The sequence below is a fragment of the Trematosphaeria pertusa genome (assembly GCF_010094035.1).
Source record: "Trematosphaeria pertusa strain CBS 122368 unplaced genomic scaffold BU26scaffold_8, whole genome shotgun sequence".
NCBI classification, from domain to species: Eukaryota; Fungi; Ascomycota; class Dothideomycetes; order Pleosporales; family Trematosphaeriaceae; genus Trematosphaeria; species Trematosphaeria pertusa.
This window is the reverse complement of record NW_022987219.1, coordinates 360684-374977: the sequence shown is the minus strand read 5'-3', so window position 1 is coordinate 374977 and position 14294 is coordinate 360684. Positions and strand designations below refer to the sequence as shown.

At 53.4% G+C, this 14294-nt stretch overlaps 5 protein-coding genes across 5 annotated transcripts; 4 read left to right on the top strand and 1 right to left on the bottom strand.

Moving 5' to 3' along the window:
* Positions 1 to 403: 403 nt before the first annotated feature.
* BU26DRAFT_519716 (putative glutamine-dependent NAD(+) synthetase) lies at positions 404 to 5129 on the top strand. Its single transcript, XM_033829127.1, has 27 exons — positions 404 to 524; positions 590 to 687; positions 821 to 867; positions 1063 to 1148; positions 1202 to 1232; positions 1282 to 1344; positions 1392 to 1419; positions 1622 to 1654; positions 1707 to 1726; positions 1774 to 1818; positions 1915 to 2040; positions 2159 to 2381; positions 2519 to 2541; positions 2600 to 2659; positions 2718 to 2810; positions 2868 to 3062; positions 3166 to 3344; positions 3408 to 3595; positions 3654 to 3771; positions 3845 to 3867; positions 3989 to 4002; positions 4064 to 4119; positions 4182 to 4269; positions 4316 to 4378; positions 4426 to 4566; positions 4627 to 4647; positions 4818 to 5129. The coding sequence occupies exons 2-27, from the start codon at positions 674 to 676 to the stop codon at positions 4973 to 4975; spliced, it is 2136 nt and encodes a 711-aa protein (XP_033682926.1). The 5' UTR covers positions 404 to 524; positions 590 to 673; the 3' UTR covers positions 4976 to 5129.
* Positions 5130 to 5392: 263 nt separating this feature from the next.
* On the bottom strand, positions 5393 to 8605 carry BU26DRAFT_519715 (S-adenosyl-L-methionine-dependent methyltransferase). The gene is made up of 2 exons (XM_033829126.1): positions 8356 to 8605; positions 5393 to 8306 (listed from the first exon to the last, which is right to left on the bottom strand). The coding sequence occupies exons 1-2, from the start codon at positions 8374 to 8376 to the stop codon at positions 5628 to 5630; spliced, it is 2700 nt and encodes an 899-aa protein (XP_033682925.1). The 5' UTR covers positions 8377 to 8605; the 3' UTR covers positions 5393 to 5627.
* Positions 8606 to 8782: 177 nt separating this feature from the next.
* On the top strand, positions 8783 to 9901 carry BU26DRAFT_457934 (60s ribosomal protein-like protein l7). The gene is made up of 4 exons (XM_033824960.1): positions 8783 to 8809; positions 8866 to 8974; positions 9043 to 9209; positions 9260 to 9901. Exons 1-4 carry the CDS (start codon positions 8796 to 8798, stop codon positions 9717 to 9719), a joined length of 750 nt encoding a protein of 249 aa, XP_033682924.1. The 5' UTR covers positions 8783 to 8795; the 3' UTR covers positions 9720 to 9901.
* Positions 9902 to 9984: 83 nt separating this feature from the next.
* BU26DRAFT_605482 (glycosyltransferase family 8 protein) lies at positions 9985 to 11246 on the top strand (the record flags this gene model as incomplete). Its single annotated transcript, XM_033835592.1, has 1 exon — positions 9985 to 11246. The coding sequence occupies exon 1, from the start codon at positions 10137 to 10139 to the stop codon at positions 11244 to 11246; it is 1110 nt and encodes a 369-aa protein (XP_033682923.1). The 5' UTR covers positions 9985 to 10136.
* A 1867-nt stretch (positions 11247 to 13113) lies between these two features.
* On the top strand, positions 13114 to 14132 carry BU26DRAFT_428910 (uncharacterized protein; the record flags this gene model as incomplete). Its single annotated transcript, XM_033823808.1, has 2 exons — positions 13114 to 13444; positions 13495 to 14132. 2 exons carry the CDS (start codon positions 13114 to 13116, stop codon positions 14130 to 14132), a joined length of 969 nt encoding a protein of 322 aa, XP_033682922.1.
* Positions 14133 to 14294: the final 162 nt, after the last annotated feature.

The following is a 14294-nucleotide window of genomic DNA, read 5'->3' as shown; positions in this document are numbered from 1 at the left end:
GGGCCCGGGGATGATGTCACTGGCGAGCGGAAAAGCGCAAATCAGCGCAGTTGAAAGCCAATTGGCGCGGAGTCGCGCCCGAGAGCCTTGCCCAGCCGTGCAGACGGCGTCATCCAAGCGTCGCGGTGCCTTCGACTGCCGCAAATCAGACTCCCGCGGGCTGGAACCTGAAGACGCACCCTGTGGAGGACGGGAGGGACGCTTGTAGAAGGCCCAGCGATGGCTACAATTCAAATCCAGCCCCCCGAGTTGGACGAGTGAAATACTCAGTAGCGGTGTACCCCGCGATGCTCAAGAACAGTGGTGATTTCCGACATCGCGGGGTATTCTCGGATGAGCTTCCGAAGCACGTGATCTAACAGTCTCCCTATCAGCGCCGACTCCCCGATTCGACCCAACGGCAGGGCACCCACACACCCGCACCGTCGGTCCTCGTGCACTCTTCAAGCTCTTCGAACTGCTGTCAGGAGTACATCCCTGCGTACAGTTTCTCGAGAGCGACAGCCAGCGCCGAAGAGTTTGCAGTGAGTCAAAGTGACCCCGAACGAACGTCACCTATTTGGTGAACTAGCAGTTGAATATATCTCAGCTTCTTCCATCTCAGATCCGACCATAATTCCAACCACCGTTCCTCTTTCTTGAACTCGATACATCGACCAAGCAAACTCTAACAATGGGGCGGCTTATGTACGTGTCTCACGTCAATTCTCTCACACAGCAGTCCTGAGGTAACACTCCTCACTCAGCACGCTTGGGTGCTTGCCATTTTCCTTCTTTGTGTTGGCTCAGAATACCTGCTAATCCGACTCTCTACACGTAGGACAGTCGCGACTTGCTCGCTCAACCAGTGGGCCCTTGACTGGGAGGGTGAGCCTCAAGCACTTTCATACCTGCTGTGTCAACCTTGAGCCCGCTCGAGGTGGTTCTCACGCTTTACTCTGTGGCGCCCTTGAGAATCTTTCTCGGCGTGATGACTTCGGCCGAGACATATTGGGTCCCAATCCGATCACTCCCTCCTTCCATCTCCCGGAAATATGCTAATGCAATCTCCCGCGTTCACAGGGAACCTTAAGCGTATCAAGGAATCCATCGTGTTAGCGAAGGAACAAGGAGCGACTCTGCGAGTCGGGCCAGAGCTTGAAGTGACCGTAAGCCAACTCCGTGGTACGAATAGCGAACGGTTGCTGATTCTACCACTTAGGGCTACGGCTGCCTGGATCACTTCTTGGAGAGTAGGCTTCATTGCCCTTTTCTGCCATATGCCGAGACTGAAATGGCTAGATGATGTCTACCTCCACTCATTCCAGATGCTGCGAGCAATACTTGAGGATAGGACACTCGACGGTACGGTTATTACTGCTATTATTAGGAGAAGAAGCTAAGTTATTTAGGTATAATCATCGACTTGGGCATGCCAATGTAAGTCCCCTTCGGTAGACTTTCTGATGCTGCTTCGACATTGAACGACTTGCGCTACTGCTTAAGAGCCATTTGTCCCCCGTGGTGTCTTTTAGTGTCACGCCGGATGATTTCGATGGAGTGGGGTGGGCTTTGGCCAAGGCCTCTCTCCTCATGCACTTACTTCAGCTTCTGGCTTACTGCCTCGGCTAATTTAATGCAGCATACACCGAAATAATCGATTCAACTGTCGTGTGTACGTCAATTCTTCTCCCTTCAACATAGAAAACACACTGATAATCTGTCAGGCTAATCTTGAATGGGAAAAGTATGAGCTCCCTCGTCTTTCGAGCTCCGGGCTGATATCTGGGACAGTCCTGCTCATACGCCCGAAGCTCTATCTCGCGAATGATGGAAACTGTAAGTGACTAGTGTTCACCGGATAGCAGCTACTCGTTGAGATGCAACTACACCACCGACTCTTGAGGACCCATGCTGACCCTGTAACCTCCTAAGATCGAGAGATGCGCTACTTCATCCCTTGGCTTCGCCCTCAACATATTGAAGCATATTACCTACCAGAGATGATTGCGGAAGTTGTAGGAGTACGGACCGTCCCAATCGGCGACGCCGTCATCAGCTGGTACCAGCGCCTCAGTAAAAAGTAGACTGTCCGTGCTAACTTGTGGGCAGTGAGCAAACCCCTCAACATTCATGCCCTAACTTGTGAAATGCTTGCTAATCGTACCGCCACGTTTAGCCTTGGACACCTGCATCGGCTGCGAAACATGTGAGGAACTGTTCACGCCGCGGAGCCCACACAATGACATGGGATTGAATGGGGTCGAGATCTTCACTAATTCTTCGGGCTCCCATCATGCCTTACGAAAGCTCGATACACGCATCAGTTTGATCCTCGAGGCGACCCGCAAGAATGGAGGCATCTATCTATACGCGAACCAACAAGGATGCGATGGTGACAGGTACGTGGAAGCCAAGCAACCTTCATGTCTTCCGTTTGGATACTAGCTATTCTTACTATGAATGCTCTCGGGGTGGCATTCTACAGCCACCCACACCCTCTACAATAGCCGTGCGCTAATCTTGTATGCTCCTTTAGGCTCTATTATGACGGATGCGCCAGTAGGCCTGCCTTTGTACTCGTCTGCTGGCTCTAGGCAGCCCGCTAACTTCAGCTCAGTGGTGATCGTGAACGGGGAGATTGTCGCACAAGGATCGCAATTCTCTCTAAACGATGTTGGTAAGCTCACATCTCGTTCAAATACGTGCCTGAGAACGTCCGCTAATTAAGTAATCAGAGGTTGTCACCGCGGTCGTCGACATCGAAGAGGTCCGAAGCTATAGGTTTGCGCCTGCCCGTGGTCTTCAATCCCTAACTTCGCCTGCATACGGTAAGCCCTTGAGGCACTAATACTGAATGAACACCTGCTAATCGTGCCATTACCTAGAGCGCATCGAAGTAGACTTCGCGTTGTCCAGCTCAAAAGGAGATTTTGATCCAGATGTTGTTCTCAATAGGTCGCAATCGCTCCGAGTACATGCTCCAGAGGAGGAGATAGCCTTGGGTCCGGCTGCATGGTTGTGGGACTATCTGCGACGCAGCAAAGCCAGCGGCTTTCTTATACCACTATCAGGCGGCATAGGTACGTCGCTCACATCCTGCCGTGGTTACTGCATATAATCCACGCAAGCTTTCCCCTCGTGCCATCTGTTACTTGAGAAGAATGTATGTTAACAATGTTACAGACAGTTGCTCGACCGCTACGCTCGTGTTTAGTATGTGTCGTATGGTCATGGATGCCTTGAAGAGCGGGAACGAGGTCGTCAAAACCGACGTCGCCAGGGTAGCTTCCTGGGGCCAAGAGGATTGGTCGCCCAAGACCCCCCAAGAGCTTTGCAACCGTCTTCTAGTCACGGTCTATATGGTAAGTCTACCTCGTGGAATGAATACCAAGTTGCGGCTTATGTTAATCGTACCGCCACGCTAGGGCATGGCCACTCAGTCCTCGCAAGAGACCCGCGACCGTGCACAGCATCTCGCAGAAGCGATTGGATCCTACCACATTGACATGAACATCGATGATGCGTATAAGGCGGAGCGCGACTTGCTCACGCAAGCCACTGGGTTCACTCCCAAATTCAAGGTTTACGGTGGCAGCAATGCTGAGAATCTTGCGTTAGTATCCTTCCAGTGGAGTCGTTATCGGAGACACCACTGCTAATTGTTCCCACAGACTGCAGAACATACAAGCCAGAATAAGGATGGTCACCGCTTATTACTACGCCCAGATGATTTGCACAGTCCGCGAGAGGCCCGGGGGCGGATCGCTACTTGTTCTTGGCTCAGGAAACGTAGGTCTTTGCTTCCTTCCTTCATCTCCTTCGCCAAAGGACAATGTATACTGATTTCTTCTCAATGGGTTAGGTTGACGAATGTCTGCGAGGATAGTGAGTAGAACTTCATTCCGATCCCGCAGTGCCAAATGTTTGGATTGCTCAAGCATTTGGTATCCGGTATCCGCTCCTCTATAATTTGAACACCTGCTGATCATAACGTTACCATGGATAGTTTAACTAAATATGGTATGTAACCTTAGCGTGCAGTCTTTCAGAGACATTTGTTAATTATGACGCCACGTTAAAGATTGCTCGTCCGCCGATATCAACCCCATTGGAAGTATCTCGAAGGTAGATTTGAAGGTAAGCATCTCTCCTGCATCTCTTCGATACTTAATCTGGAGAATGTACTGACATTTCAACAGCGCTTCATTCACTGGGCGACGGCGAAATTCGACCTGCCGATCCTCCAAGAGTTCCTTGACGCCACTCCAACTGCAGAACTTGAGCCGAGTAGGTCTATCTGGCGACAAGTCTTTGGTAATGCTAACAATAGAAGTCACATCAGACTACGTCCAGTCAGACGAAGCGGATATGGGAATGACCTACCATGAGCTCTCAAGTACGTCCCATCACGGTTCACCCAGCCATAAACTAATCGGAGAGCAGTCTTCGGACGTTTGCGAAAAGAGCGCAAGCTTGGTCCCTACGGCATGTTTGAGCGCCTCCTCCACGACTGGCGTGACCAATACACCCCCCGCGAAGTCGCTGACAAGGTCAAACGCTTCCATCACTTCTACGCAATCAATAGTAAGGGCCAACTCTGCGATGCGAATACTGAACATTTGCTAATACTACCGCCGCATTAAGGGCACAAAATGACAACGATGAGTACGTCATCCTGGGCCTAAACTCGCATTGTCTCGTCAACGTGCTCCCGTTTCCTTGATCAAAGAGCTATCCAAGTCGCATTTCGCGACTGCAGGCTACAGCCAGAGACATGGAAGCACCAACTCCCCTCCTTACTACGTCGATGAACTGCGCTGATCTTCCGTTTCTAGCACCTGCCTATCACGCAGAGGAGTATTCCCCAGACGACAATCGTTTCGATCTCCGCCCTTTCTTGTACCCGCCCTTCTTCGAATCCTGGAGCTTTAAGAAGATCGACGAGCGGGTCGAGCAGATCGAGAAGAAGAAGGAAAAGACCGGTTCGAAGTAAATCTGGGTTGAGCTGACCGAGGAGTCCGCGCGGTGCTGAGCGGGATGGCTATGGGAGATGATGTGTAGTTTCAGACACTCTATTAGCGGACATAGTAAGAGATTATTCTCCGCGGTTTACGAGTCAGAAAATGCATGTAGCATGATATTACGCGGCATATGGCACTCTTCTCATTTCTCATGACGAACTCATCGTAAGCTGTAGATCCTCCAACAAAGCAGCGCCTCCAGGGAGCGGTCATATGACGCCGAATCAAGGGTATGGCTGTCTGGCCCAGAAACAGGAAGCATCATGAAGATCCGCATCATCCAGCTAGGTACGCTGTAGGGCCGTAGAGCTTGATGGGATAGGAAGAGTATAGGACGTTGACCATCACCGCCCTAGCTTTGCAACAATCACGTAGGACGAGAGAGCTTCGTTCGATTGAGGGGTACTTTTCTTCATCTATTTATTGTGTCACGAAGTGCACAAAGGGAGACGTGCAGTCTAAGCTCGACTGAACACCGTCCCCCAGATCTCTGAAAATCGATCGGGGCTGTGAAGTTCCTTGGAAGAATCCTCAGAGCCATGCTATACCTAGGCAGAGAGCAAGTCCTCCAACCACTAAGTATTTCGCACCACCGCGCTAGATCATCCTCCTTGGAGCAGATCCTTACTCATCTACCTCCATCTCATCACCCTTCCCGATCTGACCATACTCAGTGCCTTCCTCCTCCGCCTCCGCGAGCTCACTCTCCACCTCCTTACGAACAACGTCATCGGCAAGACGCTTCGCCTCCTCCTCCTCCGCCTTCTGCTTCTCCACAACATGGTTCTTGATGTCGGGCTCATTCTCGTTGAATAGCCGCAGCAGCATGGCCTTGCGGTCGTTCTGGTCCACCATGAGGTTGGCGCTGCCCGGATGTCGCCAAAGCGGCAGCACCATACGGAACGGGAAGCCATCGTCGCCCTCGCTCTTCTCGATGCGCAAGAAGCAGCAACCGATTTCCATTTTGATAAGCTGGTCACCGACCTCGGCGAGCTCGTGTCCACCATCCTTGGGCAGCTTCGGGAACATCTCTATGAGCAGCTTGCGAAGCGTCTTCTTAGACGTGCAATTTACGATGCGCTTGCTCGCCCAAGGCTCCAGGATGCGTATGCCCTCATTCTGCAGTCGCCACGGCGCCTTGACGTTATCCTTGTCCTTGATCTTGTGGGAGACAAACATGACGACGCCACAGTGGATGAACTTCATGCCACGGTCCTTATTCTGCGAGATGATAGTCTTAGCCAAGGCGGAAGTGTAATAAATCTTGTTGAGAACAAGCCCTTCCTTGTTCTTGACCATGAACCGGTCGCGAGGGAAGCGCGGAGAGACGCCGAAGAATTCGAGGATGTCGGCGATGGTGGGGTCATCGGACGGAAGATACTCAAAGTACTCCTTATTTTGGCTCTGATTCTCGGGCCTGAGCTTGGTGCCCTCTCTTGCCCGGGCCGGAGCGGCGGTCGAACCATTTGGCGCAGGTTTGGCGTCCGTCATGTCCACATCTACGTCCAATGCGGCTTGTGCATCTTGTCCCTCTGGACCGCTCACTGCAGATTCAGGAGCCGTATCCCCCGTCTTCGCTCGTTTGACAGTAGCGCTTTCCTCGGGGTTCTCTAATTTTCGCTTCATTGAGGATATGGCCTCGAATTCTGCATCGCCGTTGGATTGTTCTTCAGTCTCCCCCACCTTTACTCGCTTTGCGGTGCCGATCTCTGCAGGATCTTCCAACTTATGCTTAAGAGATGGTGTAGCCTCGGACGGTGCGGCACCAGTTGGTTGTTCTTCTGTCCAAGTCACGTTCAGCGGTTGGGCGAAGGCTGGCGTCGCACTTTGCGATTGAGCCTTCATCTTCCGTAGCTCAGCCGCGTTGGTCGCGTTCTGGATCTGGGTAACCTTGATATCGTCTAGCTTCTCCAGCACCGCGATGAAGAAGCCTCCCGTGTCTTGCAGGTGCGGATATACGCGTACGCACCTCTCAAGTGGTATGCGCCGCTCCTCAGACGCTGCGGTTGGGGGGAAGCATCCCTGAGTGATCTTGCTGGAAAACTGACGCACAGGTTCTTTAGCGTCATATTTCTCTTTTGCATTGACGAAACGATCCCAGCTGCTAAACATATGGGCCTTCTTGTCCTCTCCGCCGGGGAGTGTAGACGTGTCGAAAACCTTCCATGTATTGAGACCCGGTTTTCGCTTCAGCTTTGGGAGATGGTCAGAGCAATCCACGAGCTGGACTTTTGAGACGCCCCCACAAGCCTCGATGGCGGCGGCAATGACGGCTTCATTCTCCACAGGGTTCATGCTGCATGTCGAGTATACAATGCGGCCGCCCTTCTTGAGCAGCTGCAGGCCTCGGTTAAGGATGCGCAGCTGCAGGTTATGCAGGCCAAGTCCATCCTTTGGCGTCCACTTTGACCACACATTGATGTTCTTGCGGGCCGTACCGTCTCCGGAGCAAGGAACATCGGCGAGAATGCGGTCAAACTTGAGATATTGCGGCCTACCACCCTCCGCGTTCGGTAGCTCAATAGACGGGTATATCGAGGCGTCGTGTTGCGTAACGATAAGGTTGGGGAAATCGAGGCGCTTTAGCTGATGCACCAACATGCCGGCGCGCTTGTAGTCGGTGTCGTTCGCGACGAGCAGCCCAGTCGATCGGCCGTCGTCACTATAGTCACCTTCCCCATCAATGTTCGGGGACTCATTGTTGGCGGCTTTTATGACCCGCTCCTCCTCGTCGCCATGTATCATCTCAGCTAACTGCGCCGACTTGCTTCCGGGGGCGGCGCACATGTCTAGTACCACCATGCCGGGTTTGACGTCGAGGAAGTGCGGCGGGATCATGCTCACGACCTCTTGTCTGCTGATGTTGCCCGATGCTGCCTCGGCTACAAGGAACTTCTGAAATTCCTTGAAGGGCGGGTATTTGCGAATAACTTTCTTGTGTGTCGTCATGTCCCAGACCAATTCGTCAGGAAAGGCCTCGACAGGTCTCGGTGGCTCTACTGACAGGCCATCGAAGGTGACTGCGGTAATGGTTGGGATATATCGCTGCTTGAAAATTTCGCGCACGGCGAGGGCATCGGATTTTGTTCCTGTGAAGCGGAAGCTGTTCGGCAGGTCGGTCTGCATAGCCTTCCACATGTGCTTGAATTCGTCCTCAGGCAGGAAGCCGCCCTGGGAATAGTACGACTCGTAGTAGTCATTCTCCCTCTTGATGTCTTCGTACGGCTCGCTCCTGGTGTCTCGGCCTCCGCCGCGCCCCTTGCCTTTACCGCGGAACGGTTTACGCCCGCCGCGCCCGCCGCCCTAAAGCTGTGAGGAAAAATCATGAAAGCACACGCAGCGTGGAACTCACATTTGAACCGTCTCTAGCCATTGTCGCGACCTCACAAGGACAGCGAACAAGCCGGAACCGTACTCGCGAGTGTCGCGCGCTTCGTCGTCGCAGGACGGCTGCCGGCGCAGGACTGCGGGTTAGAGGATGGGGGTCGACACGCAGGGTTGGCAGCCACTGCGGTCAGTAACGTACCTTGTGTATGCAGCTGACTGACAGCAGTCTCAATTGCACTCTGGGGCGGTGAGTGCGGTGAGTGGGTTGAGCCGGGAGCAGATGGAGCTCTCGAGAAAAAGTAGCTCCGCGAGAGGCGCGCTGGGATTGGCGGGGTAGAAAGTTCGGTCATGTGATACTTAATCTTGGCGTGGCCCGAGCGCGCACACAGAATTTCGGCTCGAGCCCCAAACGCTCTGCGCTCTCCAGCCTTCACCCTCCGACAAGCCATACTAACCACCAGCAAAATGGCCGGCACATCGTAAGTCAATTGGCATTCCCTTCTGTTTGACTACTCTGACATATCTTCCTTGTCAGCGTTCCCACCAAGAACGACATCGCCGTCCCCGAGTCGATCCTCAAGAAGAGGAAGGCCCAGGAGAAGGCCAACGAGCAGCGCGCAGCCGAGACACAGAAGAAGCGAGAGGTGCGATAGCAATCTCCCACGATCTGCATGGCAGTTAGGAGTATCATTGTTGGCTAAGACTCCCTTAGGCCAACAAGAAGAAGCGACAAGTCATCTTCGAGCGCGCTCAGAAGTACACCGAGGAGTACCGCAAGGCGGAGCGCGATATCATCGAGAAGAAGCGTGCCGCTAAGCATGACAACTCGTTCTTCGTCCCCGCCGAGCCCAAGCTTGTTTTCGTCGTCCGCATCAAAGGGTACGTTCAGCTTCTGGACTCGCGAACGACATGTAGCTAACGCTCTCCAGTATCAACAAGATCGACCCCAAGAAGCGCAAGACCCTGCAGCTCCTCCGCCTTCTCCAGATCAACAATGGCGTCTTCGTCAGACTCACCAAGGCCACCCAAGAGATGCTAAGGATCGTCGAGCCCTTCGTTGCGTACGGATACCCCAACCTAAAGTCCGTCCGCGAGCTCGTCTATAAGCGCGGCTACGGCAAGGTCAACAAGCAGCGCATTCCGCTCAGCGACAACGCGATCATTGAGCAGAATCTTGGCAAGTACGGCATTGTCTGCGTCGAAGACCTAGTCCACGAGATCTACACTGTCGGCCCCAACTTCAAGCAGGCGTCGAACTTCCTGTGGCCCTTCAAGCTGTCCAACCCGAACGGTGGTTTCCGCCCGAGGAAGTTCAAGCATTTCATCGAAGGCGGTGATCTCGGTAACAGGGAGGAATTCATCAATGCCCTTATCCGCCAGATGAACTAAGTTCACGGCGTTGGGCTGACTGGTGGTTCTTCTGAGGATCGTAAAGGGCATCATTGACCGTGCGTTGGGCATAGCCGGGCGCCCGAGACTGGAGGTCGGTCGCGGTTCATGCTTGGGACGTAGTCTAGCTGCTCGGTCTGACGTACAAGCCACTTGAAAAATTAAAACTCAATCCGGTACTGTATTGTGCTCTTTGCATTTCGCCGTATACTAATTTTGTCAATGTTGGTGATTTGCTGCGCGACTGTGGCGTCTCGGACAGACACGAGGCTGAACCTTAGCACATGATGTGGCATCGTATCCATGGATCGTGACATCTTTACACGAACCCTCAATGACCTGATTGACCCTGTACTTTGCGCTCCCAGTCACCTTCACACTCTCTTTTTGTAATGTACAATCACAAACCACCATGAGATGTATCTCGAAGCCCAGCGATTCTACGTCTTTCTCCTCATCGCGACATTCCTGAGCGCTCTCGGCTACTACGTCGTCTTCGAACCCACAAGTCCTCTCTTGTCCCTCGGACACCTCTCACTGCCAAAATGGGCCGCGCGCGAAAAGTACGCCTACGCGACGTTCCTCGGTCCCCCGACCTCTGAGAATAGCAGTACCGCCGACCCCGCAGCGCTGCTCAAAGACCCCTACTTCATCTCCGTCCGCCTACTCAACTACCAAATCCAATACGCAGAGAAAACGCGCACACGCTTAACGAACACGCCCTTCCTCGTGCTCGTCCTACCCTCGGTCCCAGCATCGCAAATTGCCGTCCTGAAGAAAGAAGGAGCGACCATCATTCCGATCGAGCCGCTCGATTTGCCCGAAGCATTCAATCAGAACTTCATAAACAACTCGCGGTTTAGAGATGTGCTGGCGAAGCTCAGGCTATGGGAGCTGACGAGCTGGGATAAGGTGCTGTATTTGGACGCTGATTCCTTCTTGTTGAAGGGGTTGGATGGGCTGTTTACGGAGGAGGAGTTGAGCGGGATGCAGGTTACGCTGCCGGAGAATGGGACGGAAGGTGAAGGGAGGGCAGGGAAGGCAAGATTGGATCCCCCCGAGACGTATCTCATGGCTGCGAGTACGGATACGTACGGCGACCAGACACCCTGGGAAGAAGACCCCGCGAATCACCCACCGTACCTTTGCGCCTGCTTCATGCTGTTCGCGCCCTCGTCACGGCTGTTGTTGTACTACCTTTCCGTACTCAACTCCCCCGAAGCGCCCCGGGACGCGTACTACCCCGAGCAAGATCTGCTCATCTACGTGCATAGGAAGGAGGGGCGGATGCCGTGGCGCAGGATCCCGGTCACATGGAGCGCGAATGACGGTGAGATGAACGAAGAGTATGCGCTGAAGGGCGGGGTGAAGAGTCTGCATGTGAAGGGGTGGGAGGGCGCGGAAGGGGGCAATGTGGCGAATGATAAATACAAAAATATGTGGAGGGATTTGGTCAAGGAGATGGAGGATTGGTGGAGGGAGAGGGGGCGGTGGGATGGGCTTGGGGGGATCGGGTGGGGAGAGTGAGGAGCGCATTTTTTGGGCGATTCCGCAGACAGTTTTGTTCAATGGGTATCCGTATATGATGGATGTTAGTTCAGGAAAGGACGACTATGCCCTTCCCGGAACAGCACATATTGCTTCTATCTTTGCTCGTGCGAGAAGCGTCTACGCCCCTAAACGTCCGCTTAACGCGCCCTCCGTATCCTTATCTGCAGAGTCATCCAGCAGACTTTCGTATTCTCTTTTCCCACCACATAATTAGCGTCTGCAAAGCTGTGAGCAAAAGAAAGCGCCGGCAATGGCGGCGGTCCCAAATCCCAAGATTTTCAAACCCAACACGACATTGTTAATCATGCCAACGAGAACGAGTAGAAGGTTCGGGCCTACTCCGAAGAAAGGATGAACCCATGACTGAGCTTGCCAATGTGGAGCATGCTATGTACACTGCCCTTCCTAGTTGCGAATCACTCCACCGTCCCCACAGCGAGCACGGTAAACGTGCCAAAGAGACAATGACGCCGCAGAGATCGTACAATAGGTAGTGTAGCTCCCCCAGGCGCGTCGATATGTTGAGAAGCGATAGGGCAGGGAAGATGCCAGCAAGGAGACAGAGATACCAAAGGCACGATGACTTCTGGATCTGCACGAGCTCCAGAAACGAGGAAGTAATGAGCTGATCGTCGGCAGGCAAGTTTTTGAGTGGTTGGTGTTATAGTGAACGAGGATCGTATTTGATACGGCACTAGTGCAGAAGGGCACTGCGACACATTCGGAGCAGGTAAGAGCTTCAAAAGATCTTCCTTCTCCTCTAGGGCGACATCCTGTGCGATCGCCTGGTACCTGGCATCCAGAGCTACCATTCTCCCCAGAAGGTCTCGTGGACCTCCGTTAGTAAGAATGTCCGGCGCGTCAGAACGTTGGATGGAACCTCAGGCACGGTTCCTTGGCATATGGCAAGACAGGAACACCGTGCGGTTGTTAGTTTCGGGGTCACAGAGTTATGTTATCAACATGATCCTTAGCAAAGTGGGTATGGCATGTCGATTGGATGACTCCTAGATCGCCTCCAGGAGTCCGGCAGGTCATAGTGCGAGGACAGCTTCAAGGCCGACCAGGACGATGCTTCGAAGTCTCCCTGACACCCTGCAAAACCCTCTGCAACGGGGGGCTGCTATGCGTAGCACGCATATGTCCAAGACTTGGGAGACGGTACTGACTGGGGTGGGAGGAGTCGAAGCACATACGTAGCTCCCTTTGCTGCAGTGAACACCATGAGACTTGCTCATTGCTCGCTCTCGCAGGGCTGCAAGGCGTTGTGCACCTACTGATAAGGGCGCATGGTGTACTCGGTCCTAAGATAGATAAAGCGTTGGATCCGGTTGCAGCTGCACGTGCAGGGTTCGCAGGATCTCGCTTGCGGCGGTTACTACTCGTCAACCCACGATGTCGTACATAAACAACGGGATCTCCAAGGTAGAAGCAGCAAAACGATCGATAAGTGGGCATGGAGAGAGATCGGGGGTTTGCGGGTGCTCTGGATGCATGTGATTGAACGAGTGGACGGCGTCAGAAACCGCCAGGGTTCAGTAGCGAAGGCACGCCTCAACAAACCCAACCACTTTCACATGCTCCATCAGCAGCCTCGAGCCTACCCAATCTAGCCCAGACTCAATTCAGATTTCCGTTATGCAAGACCCGCTATCTCAGTCTCCGCTCGCGTCTTCTCTACTATGCCTATGCCAACCTGTCGTTCACTTCCGCTTGCGGCCGCTGTCCATCCTTAGCAGAGAACAGCCGAAACCCTCCAAAATCTAGCAATATGATACCAGAGCAGGCACCAGCGATAGAGTTTGAAACGCGCTCGTTCAACTCAGCATACAGGAAGCCCTCCATGATCTACAACGTCCTGCCAGCGGTCGTCCAAAACCGCATTCCCACACTCCCTTCCATTCGACAATCTCTCAGCGACATTCGTATACGGACGCTACATGCCAAGCATATTGACGCTGCCACCGACATATCCCCTCCGGCGACCCCTCCTCCAGGATACACCTCACGGCCCGGCAGCGCTCGATCGCACTGTAGCTCGGTCGTTTCCACCGATGGGGAGTCAACTCTTCATGACGACGTCTCGGAGCGTCCAGAGTCGTTAATGAGCACCCCTCCGCCGTTTAGCGTCTTCGAGTCGAAGACAGGCATCAATTGGAAGTATGCGAATCAGGGTAAGTCTGAAAAATCCCTCGAAGAGGAGCAGTTCGCTAATGTCTCGCAGGAATCAGTCTCACAACGCAAGCCTACCAAGAATCTCATGCTCTCGCTCGCAGGCCCGACGATACCGCGACCGTCCTCACTCGACAGCTATACCTCCATGGAATGACATATTTGCTGCGAGGCCTGCCAGCTGACCTCACACCGGAAGAGACGTTAAGCCTCCAAGCCGCCATACCACAGGGCTTAGTCAACATCCAGAACGAGCCGGACGCACACGCCGTAGTCCCGTTCACGCAAGATAACCCAATGGCATGCGGGGCTCCTTCCGACGCATCGATATTACACCGTGTCACGGCCGTGGTCGTCTTCCAGACCTTCATCACGATCCAGTTTCTGCTTCCATACCTAAGGCTGTTCGCCGGGCATGCATATCAGTTCGAGAGACAGCACAAAGTCACCCAACGGGTGGTCAGCAATGGTATCATGACTGCCGATGCGCTGAGGCGGAGAAGCCTGCAATTGTCCCATACCATCTGCCAGATGAATGACGGGAAGGTGGGACAGGCCATCAATGACTTGACGTTGTGGTGGGTACGAGGGCTCACCGGAGGCCTTCAGCAGGGCATCGCAGATGGAGTTACGGTGTTTAGCAACGAGAGATTTACGACTTCTAAGGGTCGAGTGGAGAAGGTTGACTGATGCTGAATTCACATACATTCTAAGCTTTAAGGGGCGTTCCGCATAGACTTGGGTGGAGTTATCATGCTCACGATGTCACGGCCGGATAGGTATCGTTAATAGACTCATGCTGGGTGCTTTATAGCTCGTCTACGAACGTGCGATTCAAAATCGCTGAGCTCT